The 16,018-nt window shown below is 36.8% G+C and overlaps 2 protein-coding genes across 5 annotated transcripts; one reads left to right on the top strand and one right to left on the bottom strand.

The window, feature by feature from the left end:
- The first annotated feature begins 782 nt into the window (after positions 1-782).
- Positions 783-9,279, top strand: LOC100118520 (glutamic acid-rich protein). 2 transcript variants are annotated; one of them, XM_008212010.4, is made up of 10 exons: positions 783-1,029; positions 1,675-1,881; positions 1,953-2,234; positions 2,679-3,016; positions 3,862-3,967; positions 4,197-4,271; positions 5,621-5,896; positions 5,973-6,317; positions 6,636-6,790; positions 6,858-9,279. In XM_008212010.4, the coding sequence occupies exons 1-10, from the start codon at positions 978-980 to the stop codon at positions 6,870-6,872; spliced, it is 1,851 nt and encodes a 616-aa protein (XP_008210232.1). In that variant the 5' UTR covers positions 783-977; the 3' UTR covers positions 6,873-9,279. The 2 variants fall into 2 exon arrangements, with proteins under 2 accessions (XP_008210232.1, XP_008210233.1); XM_008212011.4 differs by lacking the exon at positions 6,858-9,279 and having other exon boundaries at positions 5,973-6,328; positions 6,636-6,678.
- Sr140 (U2-associated SR140 protein) lies at positions 8,441-14,867 on the bottom strand. Of its 3 annotated transcripts, none has more exons than XM_032601963.1 (18): positions 14,501-14,867; positions 14,134-14,359; positions 13,823-14,036; positions 13,424-13,741; positions 13,154-13,218; positions 12,915-13,080; positions 12,538-12,701; positions 12,141-12,200; positions 11,575-11,618; positions 11,264-11,368; positions 10,963-11,190; positions 10,655-10,897; positions 10,374-10,560; positions 10,110-10,296; positions 9,812-10,031; positions 9,567-9,720; positions 9,333-9,481; positions 8,491-9,163 (listed from the first exon to the last, which is right to left on the bottom strand). In XM_032601963.1, the coding sequence occupies exons 2-18, from the start codon at positions 14,155-14,157 to the stop codon at positions 8,884-8,886; spliced, it is 2,808 nt and encodes a 935-aa protein (XP_032457854.1). In that variant the 5' UTR covers positions 14,158-14,359; positions 14,501-14,867; the 3' UTR covers positions 8,491-8,883. The 3 variants fall into 3 exon arrangements, with proteins under 3 accessions (NP_001153375.1, XP_032457854.1, XP_031784172.1); XM_031928312.2 differs by having other exon boundaries at positions 14,497-14,683; NM_001159903.1 differs by having other exon boundaries at positions 8,441-9,163; positions 14,134-14,520.
- Between the last annotated feature and the right edge of the window lie 1,151 nt (positions 14,868-16,018).

The raw sequence follows: 16,018 nt of genomic DNA, 5'->3' as shown, positions 1-16,018 counted from the left end.
CTTATACTCTTTGTGATGTTTTACTATTTTGAAGCCTAGACAACTTTTGACCTAGGCAACCATTCCTAACCCACCTGCAGCCTTCAAATTAAAGCTCTCTTCAGAGTAGAACACATTTTTGGATTACGCTTTCAGACACTATACGTGGGCGAAGTTGAATCGTGACTAGTTTTCTCTCATTTTCCCCAATGTTAAATTCCCATAAGAAAATTTCAACTGCCCCGCAAAAAAGTTTGGCAAGCGATCGGCGGTGATTCGAAAGTCTCAACTTCCGCAGCACTCGAGTTGTGTACTGTCGGTCATGGATTTGCACATACATATACGGTTAATAATGGCCTTGAAGATGATCCTCATTCTAATCTCAATCCTTGCAGTATATATTACATGCATATATGCGGTTGCAAGTATTGGAGGTTATTAGGAGGAGTATTAGACAAGTATACAGTGTACTTCTGTGAGTTGGCAGCTTCCTCGAAAAAATTCACGCTCCGAAGTATTCGCTGGCGGTGCGCGGGTGTACATAAATCGGCGAAGTCTTAAGCGAAAGAGTGGATCGTGCTTATTTCGCAGATTCAACGCAGCGCAGAAGATTGACAGATTGACAGATTGACTGCAAGAGAAGCTCGCGCACAAAAGATCATCAGCTGCGCGCTTATGTAAAATTCGGACTCGCGCGGCGATCCACTCGCATCTCTCTCTCTCTCTCTCTCTCTCTCTCTCTCTCTCTCTCTCTAGCGGGCTGCGTTCAAAGTAGACTCGCGATATGCGCGAAGCTCGGAAAGCTCGCGCGCGGGGCCGTAGCAGAAGCGACGCGCGACGCGGGCTTTCAGTACGGCTTCGATCGTGGATCTCTCTGCGCTGGGTGGACCATTGCGGGATCGCGCGGATCGTAGGCGCATAAACGGCTGGGCCGAGCCGCTGGAGCTGCGCACTTGTGCGTGCGAGGAGACACGGCCAGCCCCGAGACGAGGGACAACATGTCCGGCGACGTGCAGCCCAGGAAGCGCAAGGACAAGAGGCGTAGAAGAGGTGACTCGCTATCGTGACAAGCTGCAGTAGCCAGCTTTGCTCGTGCTTTTCCTCTCTCGCTTTAGCCGCAGCTAAATGCTCGCGCGGCAGTTGCCTCGATCGTGCTCGGCTCGTATTTTTAGACCGCTCTCCCCGCTATCTCTTTCTGCCTCCTGTGTTTTCCTTATTTCCGTCGGCCCCTGAAGAAAACGAGCCTCGTTCGCGGCTGCCTCGACACTTGACCAATGGCGCGCGCCCTGCGTGTAGGAATTCCTTCGGCCGATCTGCCCAATGTTTGCAAGCTCGCGCGCGAGAATCCCGGTCCGCGCGGCGTCGAGAAACCAGTGGACCTATTTTTATGAGAATGTTGCATAATGAGCTTTCCGAAAATAGCTCCCCCCACCCACTTTTGCTTAAATTTGCCGTTTTCGCCGCTTTCATTCTAGTCGCCGCGGCGAAACGCGCAGCGTTCCTCGCGTCGCTCTCGCATCGGCGACGAGCTTTTTCTTGCTAACAATGCGTGACATGCGGCGCTTTTGCCATCCTTGCGGAAAACGCAGGCTTCTGCTGCTCGGACAGAAATAGCGCCCGTTGGCGCGATTTGCGCGCGACTTTCAAACGCAGGAAATGAACTGACGCCGGGAGCGCAATTGGTGTGCTTTTCAGATGACGACGAGGGAAGCGCGACGGCGCAGTCGGTGCCGCTGGTGCGGACGGGCTCGACTGACCACTCGGACAACGTGACGATACACGTCTACAAGGAGGCCGGCACTGGCGGTCACTGGTGCGCGCGTATCGTTTTCTTCGCGCTGCTCGCCGGTCTCCTCGGCGTCGTCGGACTCATCATCCTCGAGCACCGGGGCACCAGCGACGGTACCATTACGACTTCTATAGCTGCAAACTTTGACAACGGAAAATGATCATTCGCTGCTTCTCCCGCACAGTGGATACCCCGGTGACGGCCTCCCAGTGGGCGATGATTTTCGAGGGTTGGGTGGACGAGGCCCCGCACGAGGAGCACGAGGAGTCCCGCGAGGAGGACGAGGGCCACGGCTCGGAGCATCAAGACGAGGACGAGGAGGAGGAGGAGGAGGTCGAGGAACCTGGGCCCGACAAGACCATCTCAGAGGAGGAGACGGACGAGGGTCTGGGCGACGACCTCGACGACGACGAGGCCAACGCCGACGCTGACGAGACAGAGGACGATTACGCTTCCCCAGAAAAAGGTTCTTCATCATGATCATAAGTTTAACTCTAGATTTATACGCATTAATAGCTATATATAACTATTTATCACTATTATGAGCCCTCACGGATAACAACAGTATTTACCCACTGTGACTACGTATGTTTTTCTAACGTCTGCATTATCGCCGTTTGTTATATATATATATAAACAGCTGTATTGTTTGTACTTGCCACTCGTACGCGCGCATGCGTCTCGATTGTTAAATAAACTCTGATGTTGTACTTAATTTATGTATTTTTCAAATATTAAAGAGACAAATACAAAGATACAGTGGAAATTAATACCGTCAATCGTCGTCTCTCTTCTTTTATATAACAAAGATCCTTGACATCAGCTTGTGGCACTTACTAACACGCATGAGGATTTCTGTTTTGGGGGGATTTCATCCCACATGCACAAAAACAATTACGTTGGGTTCCAGACGATGAAGATGAAGATCGCGTTGGAAGCGAAGATGCGGATGAAGATGAAGGTTACAGCAAAGAAGAATCCGATGACGAGGCCGACGACGATCTCGGGGCGTTTGAAGAAGTCGAGGACGACGACGTTAACGACGACGACGACGACGCTGAAGACGAAAACGTGGCTGATGCTGCTTTCGATTCCGATCTGGATTTCAGCATCGAGGGCATCAGAGCAGCTGCCGATGAAGACCATGAATTTCAAAGTTTTATCGAGAACGCGGACAACGCTGAAGAATACATTTCCATTCCCGGAGTCAATGAGATCGACGATAACAGTGCCGAACCTTTAGAAGAAGTATGACTTATTTATAAATTTATAGCGTCGAGCTAGGAATCGAATATGATCGTGAAAGTAGACTGTTATACAGTACACGGAGGAAAATGAAATAGTAAAAAACACAAGAGAAATAGGAATTTTCACCACCTAATTAAGATAGTAAAAATTGCCATCCCGCAAATAATGCTTGAGGTTTTAAATTTTACTATCCAAGATAGTCAAATTTGCTTTGAAATGGTGCAAACATTTTTTTTATTTTCTGGCAGATTCTTTTCTTCGCCCGATTCTGACCTGGAGTCTGGTCACGGGATCCGGAGTTTTTAATTATTTTAATGTAATATTACTTACGGAACACTTAACATACGCTCGCACTGCCTGTTCTTAAACGCATATATAGTCGCACGCATTTTACAATCAATTGGTTCGTATAGTCACTTCAGCTATCTTATATACACTAACCATAGAATCTTAGCGTTTGCGAGTGAGAAAAACCGGCCGGTTCCGCAACGGCCACTTTGACAAAGTTTCTTTGAAAGCTATAATAATTTTGACTATCTGAGATAGTAAAAATCAATATCTTTTACAGTAAATTTTACTATAAAATGGTTTCACATACGCTATATCTTCTTTTCAATTATATTGATCACTTTGAATAATAGGGTTCTTCTATTTTTCCATACAAAACAGATTTCGATAATTAAAACTAATAAATTATGCTTTTTTTTTCATTGGTATTTTTAAAACTGGTTATGCGTTCTGTTCTTGTGCACTTATAACCAAACCCATCACTCATAATATCAATCGTCAAACCGCTAATAGTTTACAATATGAATACAACGTTCCGTAAATTTTGTGCTTTATAGATCGATGGTGAAGATCCCGAAGAAATAGTGAATGAGGTAAACAATGAGGAAGAAGATGAAGAAGAAGAAAAAGCGGAACAAATGCTGGAAGAGGAATCGACTAGTGGTAAGAGCATTTGTTTAAAAATTAGTGATGGTTTCATACAGCAGTACACCAATGCCTAAAACAGTTTTAAAAACAAATTTGTGATGTATTATCAAAAACTGTCGATCTTTCTAAAAGAAAAAGCTCTCTATGTGCATATATTAACTATGCAGTATGATGTATAAACATGTTTTTAAATAATGCAGGAAAACGCGATATGAAAAAATAATAAACCTGGTGACGTTTCTAGTGGCAATGAAATTCGGAGTCGGCATCGCGCTCATCGTCACCGCACACTTCGTACTCGTTAGAAGGTGGAACAATGGTAAACAATTTGTTATATTTTTCTCTCTTGCGCATCTAACATTTTGTTAATATGTACCATTTATCGTGACATATAATAATTTTTGCTTTTATTGCTGTATTAAACGTTTCTCTTTTAATTTTTGAACAACAACATAATGAATTTCTAAATAGTCCGAATGAGCTTTTAATGTTTAGCTATAGGCTATAGTGTTTCAACATTTTTCCTTCTCTTCAAAGCATATAATTATTTCACATTAGTACTTTTTTATACAATTATCTTGTATTATTAATGCTTGCATATACGTTGAATTAATGTAATGCCACTTGAGCATTTTCCTCCAAAAAGTTCTATTAAAATTATTTGGTATATAGAACTCAAAGTTTATTCTTTTTTTATTATTAATCTAAAACAGCCACTAAAGTAGTCCACTGATTATTCATTGAAATCATGAATTGTCGAGCATTTTATTTTTTAGGCATGATCGTGCATAAGAAACTTTAAATGTAAATTCTGTATAAATTTGGTTTAATTAACGTGGTTAGTGCGCTTGCGAGTCAAAATATAATTATCAATTTGTATGCCATAAGCAATACGTGTGTTTTCTTGAGTAATTTCAATGCAACGCATATGAATGCGCGTATATATATATATATATATATATATATATATAGTAGTATGATTTTTATAAATTATTTGATTCAATATTTTTTCAGGTAAGTGTCATTTATTTCCTTTATATAAAAATAATAAAAATGTTTATTGAAAAAATAAAACTAACCACGTTAATCACTTGAAAATCTAAACTTTATACTTGACATCAGCTGCTGACTATTGTACTCTTCTAAACTAATTCTCGTTTGTCACGCTTTTAATGTACTTATATATAACGTGTAACTGATGATTCAATTACCAAATAACTCAATATTTATCATATAATAGCTTAAGGGGATGTGCGGGAGCTGAAGTTTCTCAAATATGCCACAAGGTATTTCGTATTTCAAATGCCAAAAAAAAAATACTAAAAGTTTAATTAACTTTTTCTTTCAGTAGAATGATTTATTAAACTTCATAGAACAGTCTGCTGTTTATATGTATTGATAGAAATTATAAGGTACTGCTTAGTTTTAATGTTAGCGCTAAAATCGCGCTGAGATCGCGTAAAATACCCATTCGTATTTCAAAACTTGATGAAAAACTGAGAGTCCAATTGACAATTTCTTTGGGTACGCTTTGTTCTTGGTTTCTTGTAACACGCTTTATTTGAAAAATTTCATGGACATGGAAAACAGTGTTTTTAGCTCCCATGACGTCTCCTTAATATTTACGATAATTATTACACAATTCTAAAAAAAGTTTCCACAACAAAGGCGATGCCGATGCTCTGGAGATTCTCACAAATAGCGACGAAGTGCCAAACTTATCGCGGAGAAACACCCTAGTTCCACCTGGACGAATTAAAGAAGTCGATTTGAAAAACAGTGACAAAAAAACTTCTCTAAATAAAGAAAAAGAACAAACCTATGAAGATCTGCGATCTACCTATAAAACTGTCGAATCTCTAGATAAAAAAAAAACGGATGTCGAAAACATTTTTTCCAAAAAAACAGCTGATCTCCAAGCGATCCTTTTTGGTGAAAGCAAAGGTATACAACACTTATAGTTTCAATACCTACACATTGATAAAAATATAGTCTACATTATTTTTCGTTTTCATCTAAGATTCGAAGACAAACCTTTCTGTGGAAAATACAGAACGCCAAACTGAAGAAGACGAATATTCAGAAGGTGAAAATGATTTTGTAGATGATGAAGAATATGACGAGGAAGATATGGAAGAGGACTACGAAGATGAAGGAGAGGAGGAAGAGGAAGAAGAAGAAGACGTTGAAGATGTTGATGATACTGAATTAGTCGAAAAACTAGACAAAAAGTATGGAAAATTACCTACACCGCCTTACAGTGACCAAGACGATGAAGAAGAAGAAGAGGAGGAGGAAGACGAAGAAGAGGAGGAAGAAGTTGATGAAGACGAAGAAGAGGATGACGAGTTAGATGGGTGGAAACGTAAATAATGTGTAAAAAACAATATAGCAGTAATCGAAAGTTATAATTTTACTAATTTATCCATGAAAGATCGACAGATATTATTTGCAAAGCACACATTTTATTAATTAGTTCTACCGAAAACATCACATTTCACCGCACACAAATCATATGAGAGGGAGAGAGAGAGAGAGAGAGAGAGAGAGAGAGAGAGAGAGAGAGAGAGAGAGAGATGTTCATTGTTTTCATTGATTCCTCTTTTACACTATAGTTCTCTCATAGTATATGGAATTTTGCATTGATTATAAGAAATACGACAACTGTTTATTTTCTTTGCAGGTGTAAAGGCTCCAACCCCTGGGGATCAAGTCATGGAAAATAGCAAAAAATCTGAATCTAAACCTAAATCTGGAGGTCAACAAGGAGGCAATTACATCGACGATTCTTTAGAAGATTTGAGAATTACTGAAGAAACTGATAGCATATCTTCCCAGGTATAAATTTTAAATCAGCTGTATAAGTGTGCGATTTTGTATTTTATAATTCATACGTTTCTTACAGGTTCCAGGTTTTTAGTGCTGAATTGCAAATTTGTTTAGTATTATCATTATAGTTTTCTATTTCATACATTAGACGAAAGAAAAATGTATATTGATAGTGATTTTAATTATGTATGTATTTATATTCATTTCTTATTATATCATGCCAATTACTTTCAATACTATAAGCGTGAAACAATCGTGTTTGCCCTGTTGAAAATAACTACGCGATGCGACATGGTCTTTTTAAAACAGAGAAAAGATTAACAAACACATTTATGCATCTATTTTTATAATTATATAAGTATGATAGCACCATACATAATTATCCTTAATGACTTAATTAACCAATAAAAAATGTTTGCGTTCACATTAATAGTTGTATCAAAATAACGCTGCACACTACATGATGTTTTTTCTATAAATATAAATTCGTTGTTTTTTTTTTCAACACAACGCGATTTATGACAACAAATGTATGGACCAGAGTATAGACGTTGATTAATTTTTTGTAATAATAGTTTGTAATTAACTCTCACCACCGGAAATTAAATTAGCCCTACTTATCTCGTCTTATATATTATATATTTAGATACACTAAACTTTCAAGTGAAAATAATTAAAAATATTGAATAATTATAATATTTTTTTTCGATTTTTCAATCAATTCGTTTTGTAAATATTGTTAGAAAATGTTGAAATAATATAAGGCACGGTTATTGTTTTATTCAAAAATACGTTCTTTATAGTTTGAGTAAGATCTACACGCAATCCAGCGTAGAATATACACACTCTCCTTACTATTACAAAACTAAAACAATATTCAAGTATCCGCTCAGGTTTTTGAATTCAGAAATAAATATGAAATAACATACAAAATAGAAACGTGTCGGTCAAGGAAATATTTACTTTCACTATGCAAAATTCTCCGTTATGAACGTATCAAAAAAACTCTAGATAATCAATTGATGTTCAGCAGATTATTCTGAAACTGTTTCAGTAGTCTGATTATATTGTAAAATAGTCACGGGACATTTATATCCAGTTTACGACTGTAAAAAAAATTTTAATGTAAATACTGTCATTGTTCCGATAGCATAATTATTTTAAATATCTGCTTTACACGTAAATTTGATTGCGCAATAGGGCACATGATGGCAAACAAATGATCAAGCAACTTACCTTCCTCGTAAACTATTTCGATCTATCTTTTAGCAAAATTGTTTGATAAATAAAAAATAATAAAAACCATAACAGATACTTGTAAAAAATAATACCCAAAAATTCCGGTTATATAAAACATTATAACATTCTCTTTGAGTAAAATTCATAACATAATTATTTTAGATAAACTAAGTAACTCTGTACATACAAAATTAGAAGTAGAATAATGATTAACTTATTATTACTATAACTATTTATCATCAAATTTCAAGAATCAAAATTTTTATATTAAAAGTATAAAAAATATAAATCCTATGAATGACTTTCAGTGAAGAAAGTACGAACTCAAATTGTATAAATGTATGTACTGTATTCTGACCTTACCTATTCTTTTTAATGGTACAAATATATTATTGTTAAATAAAAACAAATGTTATCTGTTATTAACAAAATTTATTAGATAATAATTATTACCTAACCTGACATTATTACTTCGATACAAGACAAAAGTATTATATAATGATTTACTCATTTCAATATTCGGTCACTAAAAGCACAAATAAATTGATAGGTAAAAATGAAAAATTTATGTACATTTTTTGCATCAAGTGAACAACGATATTAACAGTAGTTGTATAAAATATTGACGAAGTATCAAGAGAAAATACTTCGATGTAATTGATCATATAAACGTTAATTTACCTGCAATTGATCATGCATTTACAAAACGGTAAAGGCAAAAATCATGGCAATGCAATATTGACAAAGTGCTTCAAACGAGTTACTGATTTTAGATAAAAATTACAAATTTAGCCCCGTTGGCTATTTACCAATCAAAAAATAAGATTGGAAGTACATTTGTTTTGATAACAAACCTTGAACTCTTAATATTTGTGTTTATGCCGATGTTTTCTGGGAGTAGGCGACATTGGGCTAGCAGCTCTAACGTGCTTTAACGAAGACCTCGGTATGGACGTAGGCGATGAAGAGGGTGAACGCTGTCGTCTTTTACGCTCGGTGCCAGGCGATCTGCGTGATGTCGACCTCGATGCAAAGGCAGGTGACGGTGAACGTCGAATTCGTGGCGGTGATGGTGTGTAAGGTGTGCGCTTTTTATGTGGTGATCGCGATCTCCGTTTACTGCGAGGTGATCTGCTGCGTGACCTGTCATCATTATATCAATAATTATCTTTCTTATTTTTACCTATTCAATTGTACACAAAATTGATAATGTTACGTAGAATACGTTTGAGAGTTTTAATAAAAGTTATTAACGCGTACTGGTGCACAATAAAGTATTATGACATCTTTGATAAATTTGCTAAAATTTTACCTATATCTACTGCTCCCTTTTGATGATGGACTTTGAGAACCTCTTCGTCTATCTCTATAATAACTTGGTGAGTCTGGCGATACACTTCGCTTTTTATCTCTTCTTCTTTCGTCGTCTTCACTTTTGTTTTCTTTTAATTCCTTTTCACTCTGAAATAATACAAATGTACGTGAAATATATATGCTTATTATAGTATCAAACTTATTGTGTTCTCATATTATCTTGAAAATTTACCTTTTTTATTAGCTTCTTACGGTAGTGCTCGACTTGACTTTGTATTGTCATTCCTTGCTTTAGAGTCCTTCTTCCGCTTTCTAATTCATCTTGATATTGCATTGCTTTGACTTCGATTTCACGCAATCTATTTCGTCTTTCTTCGTTGTAATCCCTATAAAAAAGTATAAATAAAAAGCTATAGTTCCATTTGTTAAGTAATTGTTACACAATAAGAAGATAAATTTTTGTTGTATGTTTCATACCTTGAGTCCATGCTTGTGTCTTGGGAATTGGAATCCTCATTTTGTTCAAGCTCTTCCCATTTACTAGTAGTCATAGCTTGTGCTTCAACTTGATCAGGATCTACAGTTTCCCATCTGGATGGTACAAAACCGGCGGGCATAGTTAACTTTTTATCATCTTTACTTTTAGAATCCATGCTGTCATCATCATCCATTGGAACACCGTCAATGTCATCCTCCACTAGAAAGTAATATAATTGAATACACAGATTTCGTTACTTTAAACATGTATATAAAATAAATGGATAACAAAACATACTTGGAATTCCATCAATGTCATCAAAATTTGAACTAGTCTGAGGTGTGAGCCCATGTTTCATAGCTCCTTTTAATAAAGCAGCCCCATCAAGTGGCACCCCATCTAAATCTTCAGCAGTATCAGCATCAACATCTGATAATGGAGCTCCGTCAATATCTTCTTCCTGATCTGGTTCAATCTCGTCAGACTATGCAGTAAATTACAATTTGTTTGAGAAAGATAATGATTATTAAAATGAAATAATGTGATTGACTGTAATCTTACTGGAGTTAAACCTAAGAAGGTATTTTGGATTTTCACAAGAAATTCTCTGGGGTATACAGCCCATTCTTCCCATGCCCTGAACATCCTCATTACGCGTACTTTAAATCCTTCAGCCTTTAATCTGCTATCAAACTGTTTGTATGCTTGCTGAACCTCATTAAAGACATCTAATAACCTTGCTTCAAATCTATATTAAAATAATTAGAATTAGAATTGACATCCATATCACAAAAACGTTAAAAATACATTACTTATATGTCAAGCATAAAACAAAAACTTACGCCTTTCTGTATATAGTTGCATTCGTGACTTTAACACCACAGTTATTTAAAATATCTGATATTAAATATAACCGAGCAATTTTTTTATTTGCTGGAGTTTGTAAAATTGACAATGATTCTGCTATACAGTCACAGATTTCTTCTGCTGCTTCAGCATGTTCAATACAAAAGACCATGGCTTCTGCAACTTTTATTCGTTCTGGAGTTATATTTCTTAGCAGATCTTCCAATCGATCCCTTTGACTAAAAAAATAATGAAATAAGTATTACCTATAATATAAATAATATAACATTTCAACTAAACGTACCTATTAGAAAGACAACCTCTGCGTGGCTCTTGTTTCTCTTCTACTTCTATTAACTCTTCAGGCATACCCTGAGTCCAGGGATTCATTGGCGGTGGTCGCCATATACTTCCACCTTTGAACATTCTAAAATCTTCCATTCGCCACTCCTTTTGTGCATCTCCTTGCAAAATTGAGTATAATTTCCAACGATAGTAAGTATGAGCAGGAGAATAGTTTTCAAATAAGAACCTGAAGTAATTAATTATAAGATGAAGAAGTCGTGTAATTTTTTAAATATCAGCATAAAAGGTTTTTCCTTTACCTAAACATTGGATTGTTAATTTCTCTATTCATTATCATGGCTTCAAACATTGGCCCTTCTCGTACAACAAACTCTACCATTCTATGTATCAACATGACCAAGTTCCTATAACATGCAAACTCAGTTATGCTCAAGTTTGTAATGAACAAATTAGGTTATCACAGAAAAATAAGAAGGTAAATATAAATGACACCAAATTACATGGATATAACTAAAACTATGGAAATAACTATAACGATTTTTCCAAATTAATGGATAAATTTAGAAATACTTACAAAATATTGCAGTATTGATTGAAAAATAACAAATACCTTTCTGTAGGGATAACCACTTTGACAACAGCATTCTGCAAAACCTATGAGGAGCCAGTTCATAGTGTGCAAGAGTGATGAATCCAGCCCAAATGCGCCACCAAGAAAGGACGCCGACAAGTTGACACAACACAATTTTTAAACTTCCATTAGCGTTACCATTTGATCAAGTATTGTTTTTTATTTGAAAAACATTTTGTTCCAAATGTATCACAAGAGATTACAGGCTTAATAAAAATATTCTTTTAATATTCTGAGAATTTTCTCAGTCCCATTATTTTCTCTTCATTTTTTGCTCCTTAATAAATACAGTGTCCAATTTCATGTTTTCAAAATAACCCAACAGTCTCACCCAATTTAACAATACAAAAATATAACACTGTTTTTATCAAGTCCTTTAAGTTCAGTCTTTGTGTTTTTAATTACAAGTATTTTTTGTAAAATTATTTTACAAAACTGTCTTATACTGGAATTGACAACTTCAAAAAACCTGTTGTTTGCCATCTCACTATGCAGCTCGGCGTCAACCGAATTGTGTATTTGCTAAACGAAAACAATAAGTTTACCTTTTCGAAGTTTTCCTTCTCCTGGACGTCCGCGTTCTGGAGGTTGCGGATACGAGGTATCTAAGATTATGTTTCAAAAAACGTGGTTATGCGGTTTTTTTACACGTCTATAGTATAGTTATTAGACAGATGTTCACATTCTCATTCACACTTTAGTATCGTAAAATCTAACTAATGTATAGAAAAAAAAAGTATTTTGTATAAATAAAACTCAACATGCTCTTTGGATATAAAAATAAAAGTAAACTGTTCAGAATAGTTTTTAAAAGGTCCAGGTGAATAAACTTTGTAGTAGATTCTACAAAGTGTTTTGGAATCAAAAAAGCAATGTATGATCCATTGTTTTTATTAAATATATAGTATTTTTAAGGTTTCTTATGTTTATAGGTATGTGTACCTTATGTTTATCACGCCTATGCGGTTGTGCGTTGAAAGGCAATCCAGAAGGAGGCGGTGGTTGTGTCATTTCCATTAATGCAGGTGGAACATATATTGGATACGGAGGTATAGGAACACTCTTTCCCCATCCTAACTTCATTTCATACTGCATAATATCTCGACCTGTATGTACAAATATTTAGATATGACAAGTTTTCAAGAAACAATAATCTCATGATCTCTACAAAACCATGTCAAAGTATAAAGCTACCAAAATGTAAACACACATACATCCATGTGCGTACACTTACAGCTACCATGTACATACAAAATTAACTTAAGAAAACATCATTTCAAATAACAGGTAATTTTCAATAAAATAATCAGTTAACTTACCATTGAGACTCTTGAGAGCTCTTTCACCATCTTTTCTGCTCATGAAGGCTACAAAACCACAATTTCTTTGCCTGGCTTTTTCTTCGTCACTTCTAGGCCACATGATTTTTATACTAGCCAATGGGCCAAATTTTCCAAAAATTTTCTTCAGCTGTTGTTCAGTTATCTAAAAAACAAATCTCGTTTAACTTGGGAAGAACTTTTTTATAAAAGTAGATACAAGTGTAGAGTTCTTTTACCTTAGGATTCAAGTTTCCCAGGTATAAATTTGTGGTATTTGGATCTCCGTTATCAAATGATCCATCTGGAATAAAAATTAGTGTATTACAATACAAGTAGCATAAGTTGTACTTTATGGCACGGCGTGCAAAAATGGATTGTTAATATCACAGATAGGCTAAAGCCATAAATGCTGATTTATGCCACACAGTGTTATAAAAGTTGTAATTTTTGTTTGAAATAACACTTTCTGAACCAGAATATGAGATTGGTAAAAAAATCGTGATCACCTTCTACTGATTTTAACGCAGCCATCATGGGATCATCACTTTGCGATGAAGCCACTACAGTTTTAACAACTCCTTTGTTTTTGTGTCGCTCCTCTCTCTCTTCTTGTATCATTTTCAATTCTTCTTTGAATAATTCAAGATTACTTTTTTTCTTTTCTCCTTCCTTCTTCTTCTTACCGAGTCTGTCAAGTTTGCGTTCATTTGAACTGAGAATTTTTGCAAACTCCTGTGCCTGTTCTTGAGAAGAACGACTTTCAACAAGGTCTGAGATTTTGGACTGTGGCTTGTAGAGCTTTCCTTTCTCCCTTGTATCTTCTTCTGCAATGATACAGACATTGAATTCAGTAGATGAAAGAGTAAACGATGAATAAAATAAAACCAAGAGAAAATTATGATTACGTCTTTTTCCGGCATCGTAAGTACCAGCCTTAACCCACACTTTGTTGGTGCTTTTATTAGAACTTTCTTGAAAAGTTGCAACGAATTCTTCAAAGGCTTGAGCCGCTGCTTGCTCCTCCTCCTTCTTTCTTTGCTCTTCAATTTCTTTTTTACTCATTGGTCTTTTTCCCATTGTACCAATGGAAAATGCTTTGAGCTTTTGCTCAGCAATTTGCTGTGCCAAACAGAGAACAATGATTCGAGGTTAAGTTTGCGCAAGGGGAAAAATATTTGCTCCTCAATGAGCTAATGGTTATTTAGGAGACACTTACTTTCATTAGCCCCTTGTCCGTCATTTCGGCGTTTCCAGTAAATGCGTTAAAACAATCCAGCTCCGAATCTTAGGAACTTCTAAGAGCGGATACTCTCGTGTCTTTTCGCATCGATGCAAACAATGCTTCGGCGGAGTAGACGTCTAAACGAATGCATTTGCACGGCCTTTGTAAATCGATATTTACGAATTTCGGTAATCTGTATATCTTGTAAGCGAGCGTGTGCCTAGTTCAAGAAAAATAGTACCTAATAATTAATAGGACTACACTCGATGCAAGAGCGACACTTTTTATGTATAAAACGTGAATAGTTTGCGGTTCACAGCTCGTCACGGATAGCCTACTACTTATATATATACTTACTTACTTATAGTTCCACCGAATGGCAAATTGACGGCATATCATATCGGCCTCGTTATCGCAACATACTTAGATATGCCTGTACAGCTGTATTCCGCGGCCGGCGTTGGTATTTAGTTGAAGCTCTCGTACCGCGGTGGCGTTGCAGTGTGGTCTGTTATACGTATAAATATATACCGTCCGCCATACTAGAAGCGCGAATATTCAAAATAAAAGAATAAAATCTAGTTTCTAATATAACTGACAATCTTTCCTCGATGTTTTTCCGCACGAATCCGAGAGACGCACTTTTACTCCCTTTACGATCCTTTTTGCCACCCGTCATAAAACGTGCGCAGGGATTTTCCCAAGCGCACTAATTTTTAGGACCTCAGCACCCGAGTCCTCTGCCTGCAGCACATCTCACATCTGGGTCCTTACCCCCCCCCCCCCCCGCTCACTCACTCTCTCTCTCTCTCTCACTCTCCCTCCCAAAAACTACTTGGCGTGCAGCCGAGGATGAAGCTGCTTGGATCTCAGTCTACATACTAAGCTTCCACCCGGAATGATCTACCTTGTCCCGTACTATTTCCCGTACACACTTTTAATGCGGCCTATTGTCGGTCTCAAGCCCGAAGAAAACGCAGAGAGAAAGTGTTGTTAATAATTGTAAAATCGTCCTCATTTAACAAATCATAATCGCGCGCTTGAAATCGCACTATAAGTTCTAAAGACGAAACGAACCGACCTTATATTCCCGGACGTGGAACGCGGGAGGAAACCAGACGTTTCAGGTCCAAGCTGGAGCGCCAGCATTCAAATCAGCTTTACACGCATCTTAAATGATAAATGTGAAGATCCACGACCGAGTGGAATCATAACTCGGATGCTGGAAGTTGAAAATTTCAAATAAGGGCACACCTACCAAATCCTGGGAAAGATTAACGAAAACCAGAAAATCTCATTTTTTGTCCGGAGGCGCAATAAAAAAAAAAATTAATTTGAGGTCTGGCAGGTTGGTAAAAGTGGTTGCCTATAGGTCAAAAGTTGTCTCTAAGCTTAAAAATGGTAAAAAATCACCTGCTTTTCGATTTTTTACGAAAATTAGCGATTTGTTCCAATCTTTAGAGTTACGTGTAACGAAAATAGAAGAAAAGAGCTTAAATTTGAGCCCCGGATCAAAAGTTATAAGGGTTTTTACCACTTTCAATCGCATCAACTATTTTTAACCCACCAGCCCTCAAATTAATTGCAGAGTGTGTGAAGTTGAACCGTATATATAGCTACTTTTCCTTCGTTTTTCCCATGTTATATTCCCATAACAGAATTTAAAGTACTTGTACGCAGCTCCTCAAATCTAAATTTTTGCAACTTCCAGCCCCAGAGTTGTTTCCACTCGGTCGTGGATTGATCGCACACACACACGCACACACACACACACACACACACACACATATATATATATATATATATATATATTTATATTTATGTATATATTTATATTTATGTATATCCTGCACCTATATTAAATACATACATGCGCGAA

The sequence above is a fragment of the Nasonia vitripennis genome, assembly GCF_009193385.2.
Source record: "Nasonia vitripennis strain AsymCx chromosome 4 unlocalized genomic scaffold, Nvit_psr_1.1 chr4_random0006, whole genome shotgun sequence".
Classification (NCBI taxonomy): Eukaryota; Metazoa; Arthropoda; class Insecta; order Hymenoptera; family Pteromalidae; genus Nasonia; species Nasonia vitripennis.
Note: the sequence above shows the minus strand (reverse complement) of the source record. Positions and strands in the feature narration are given on the sequence as shown.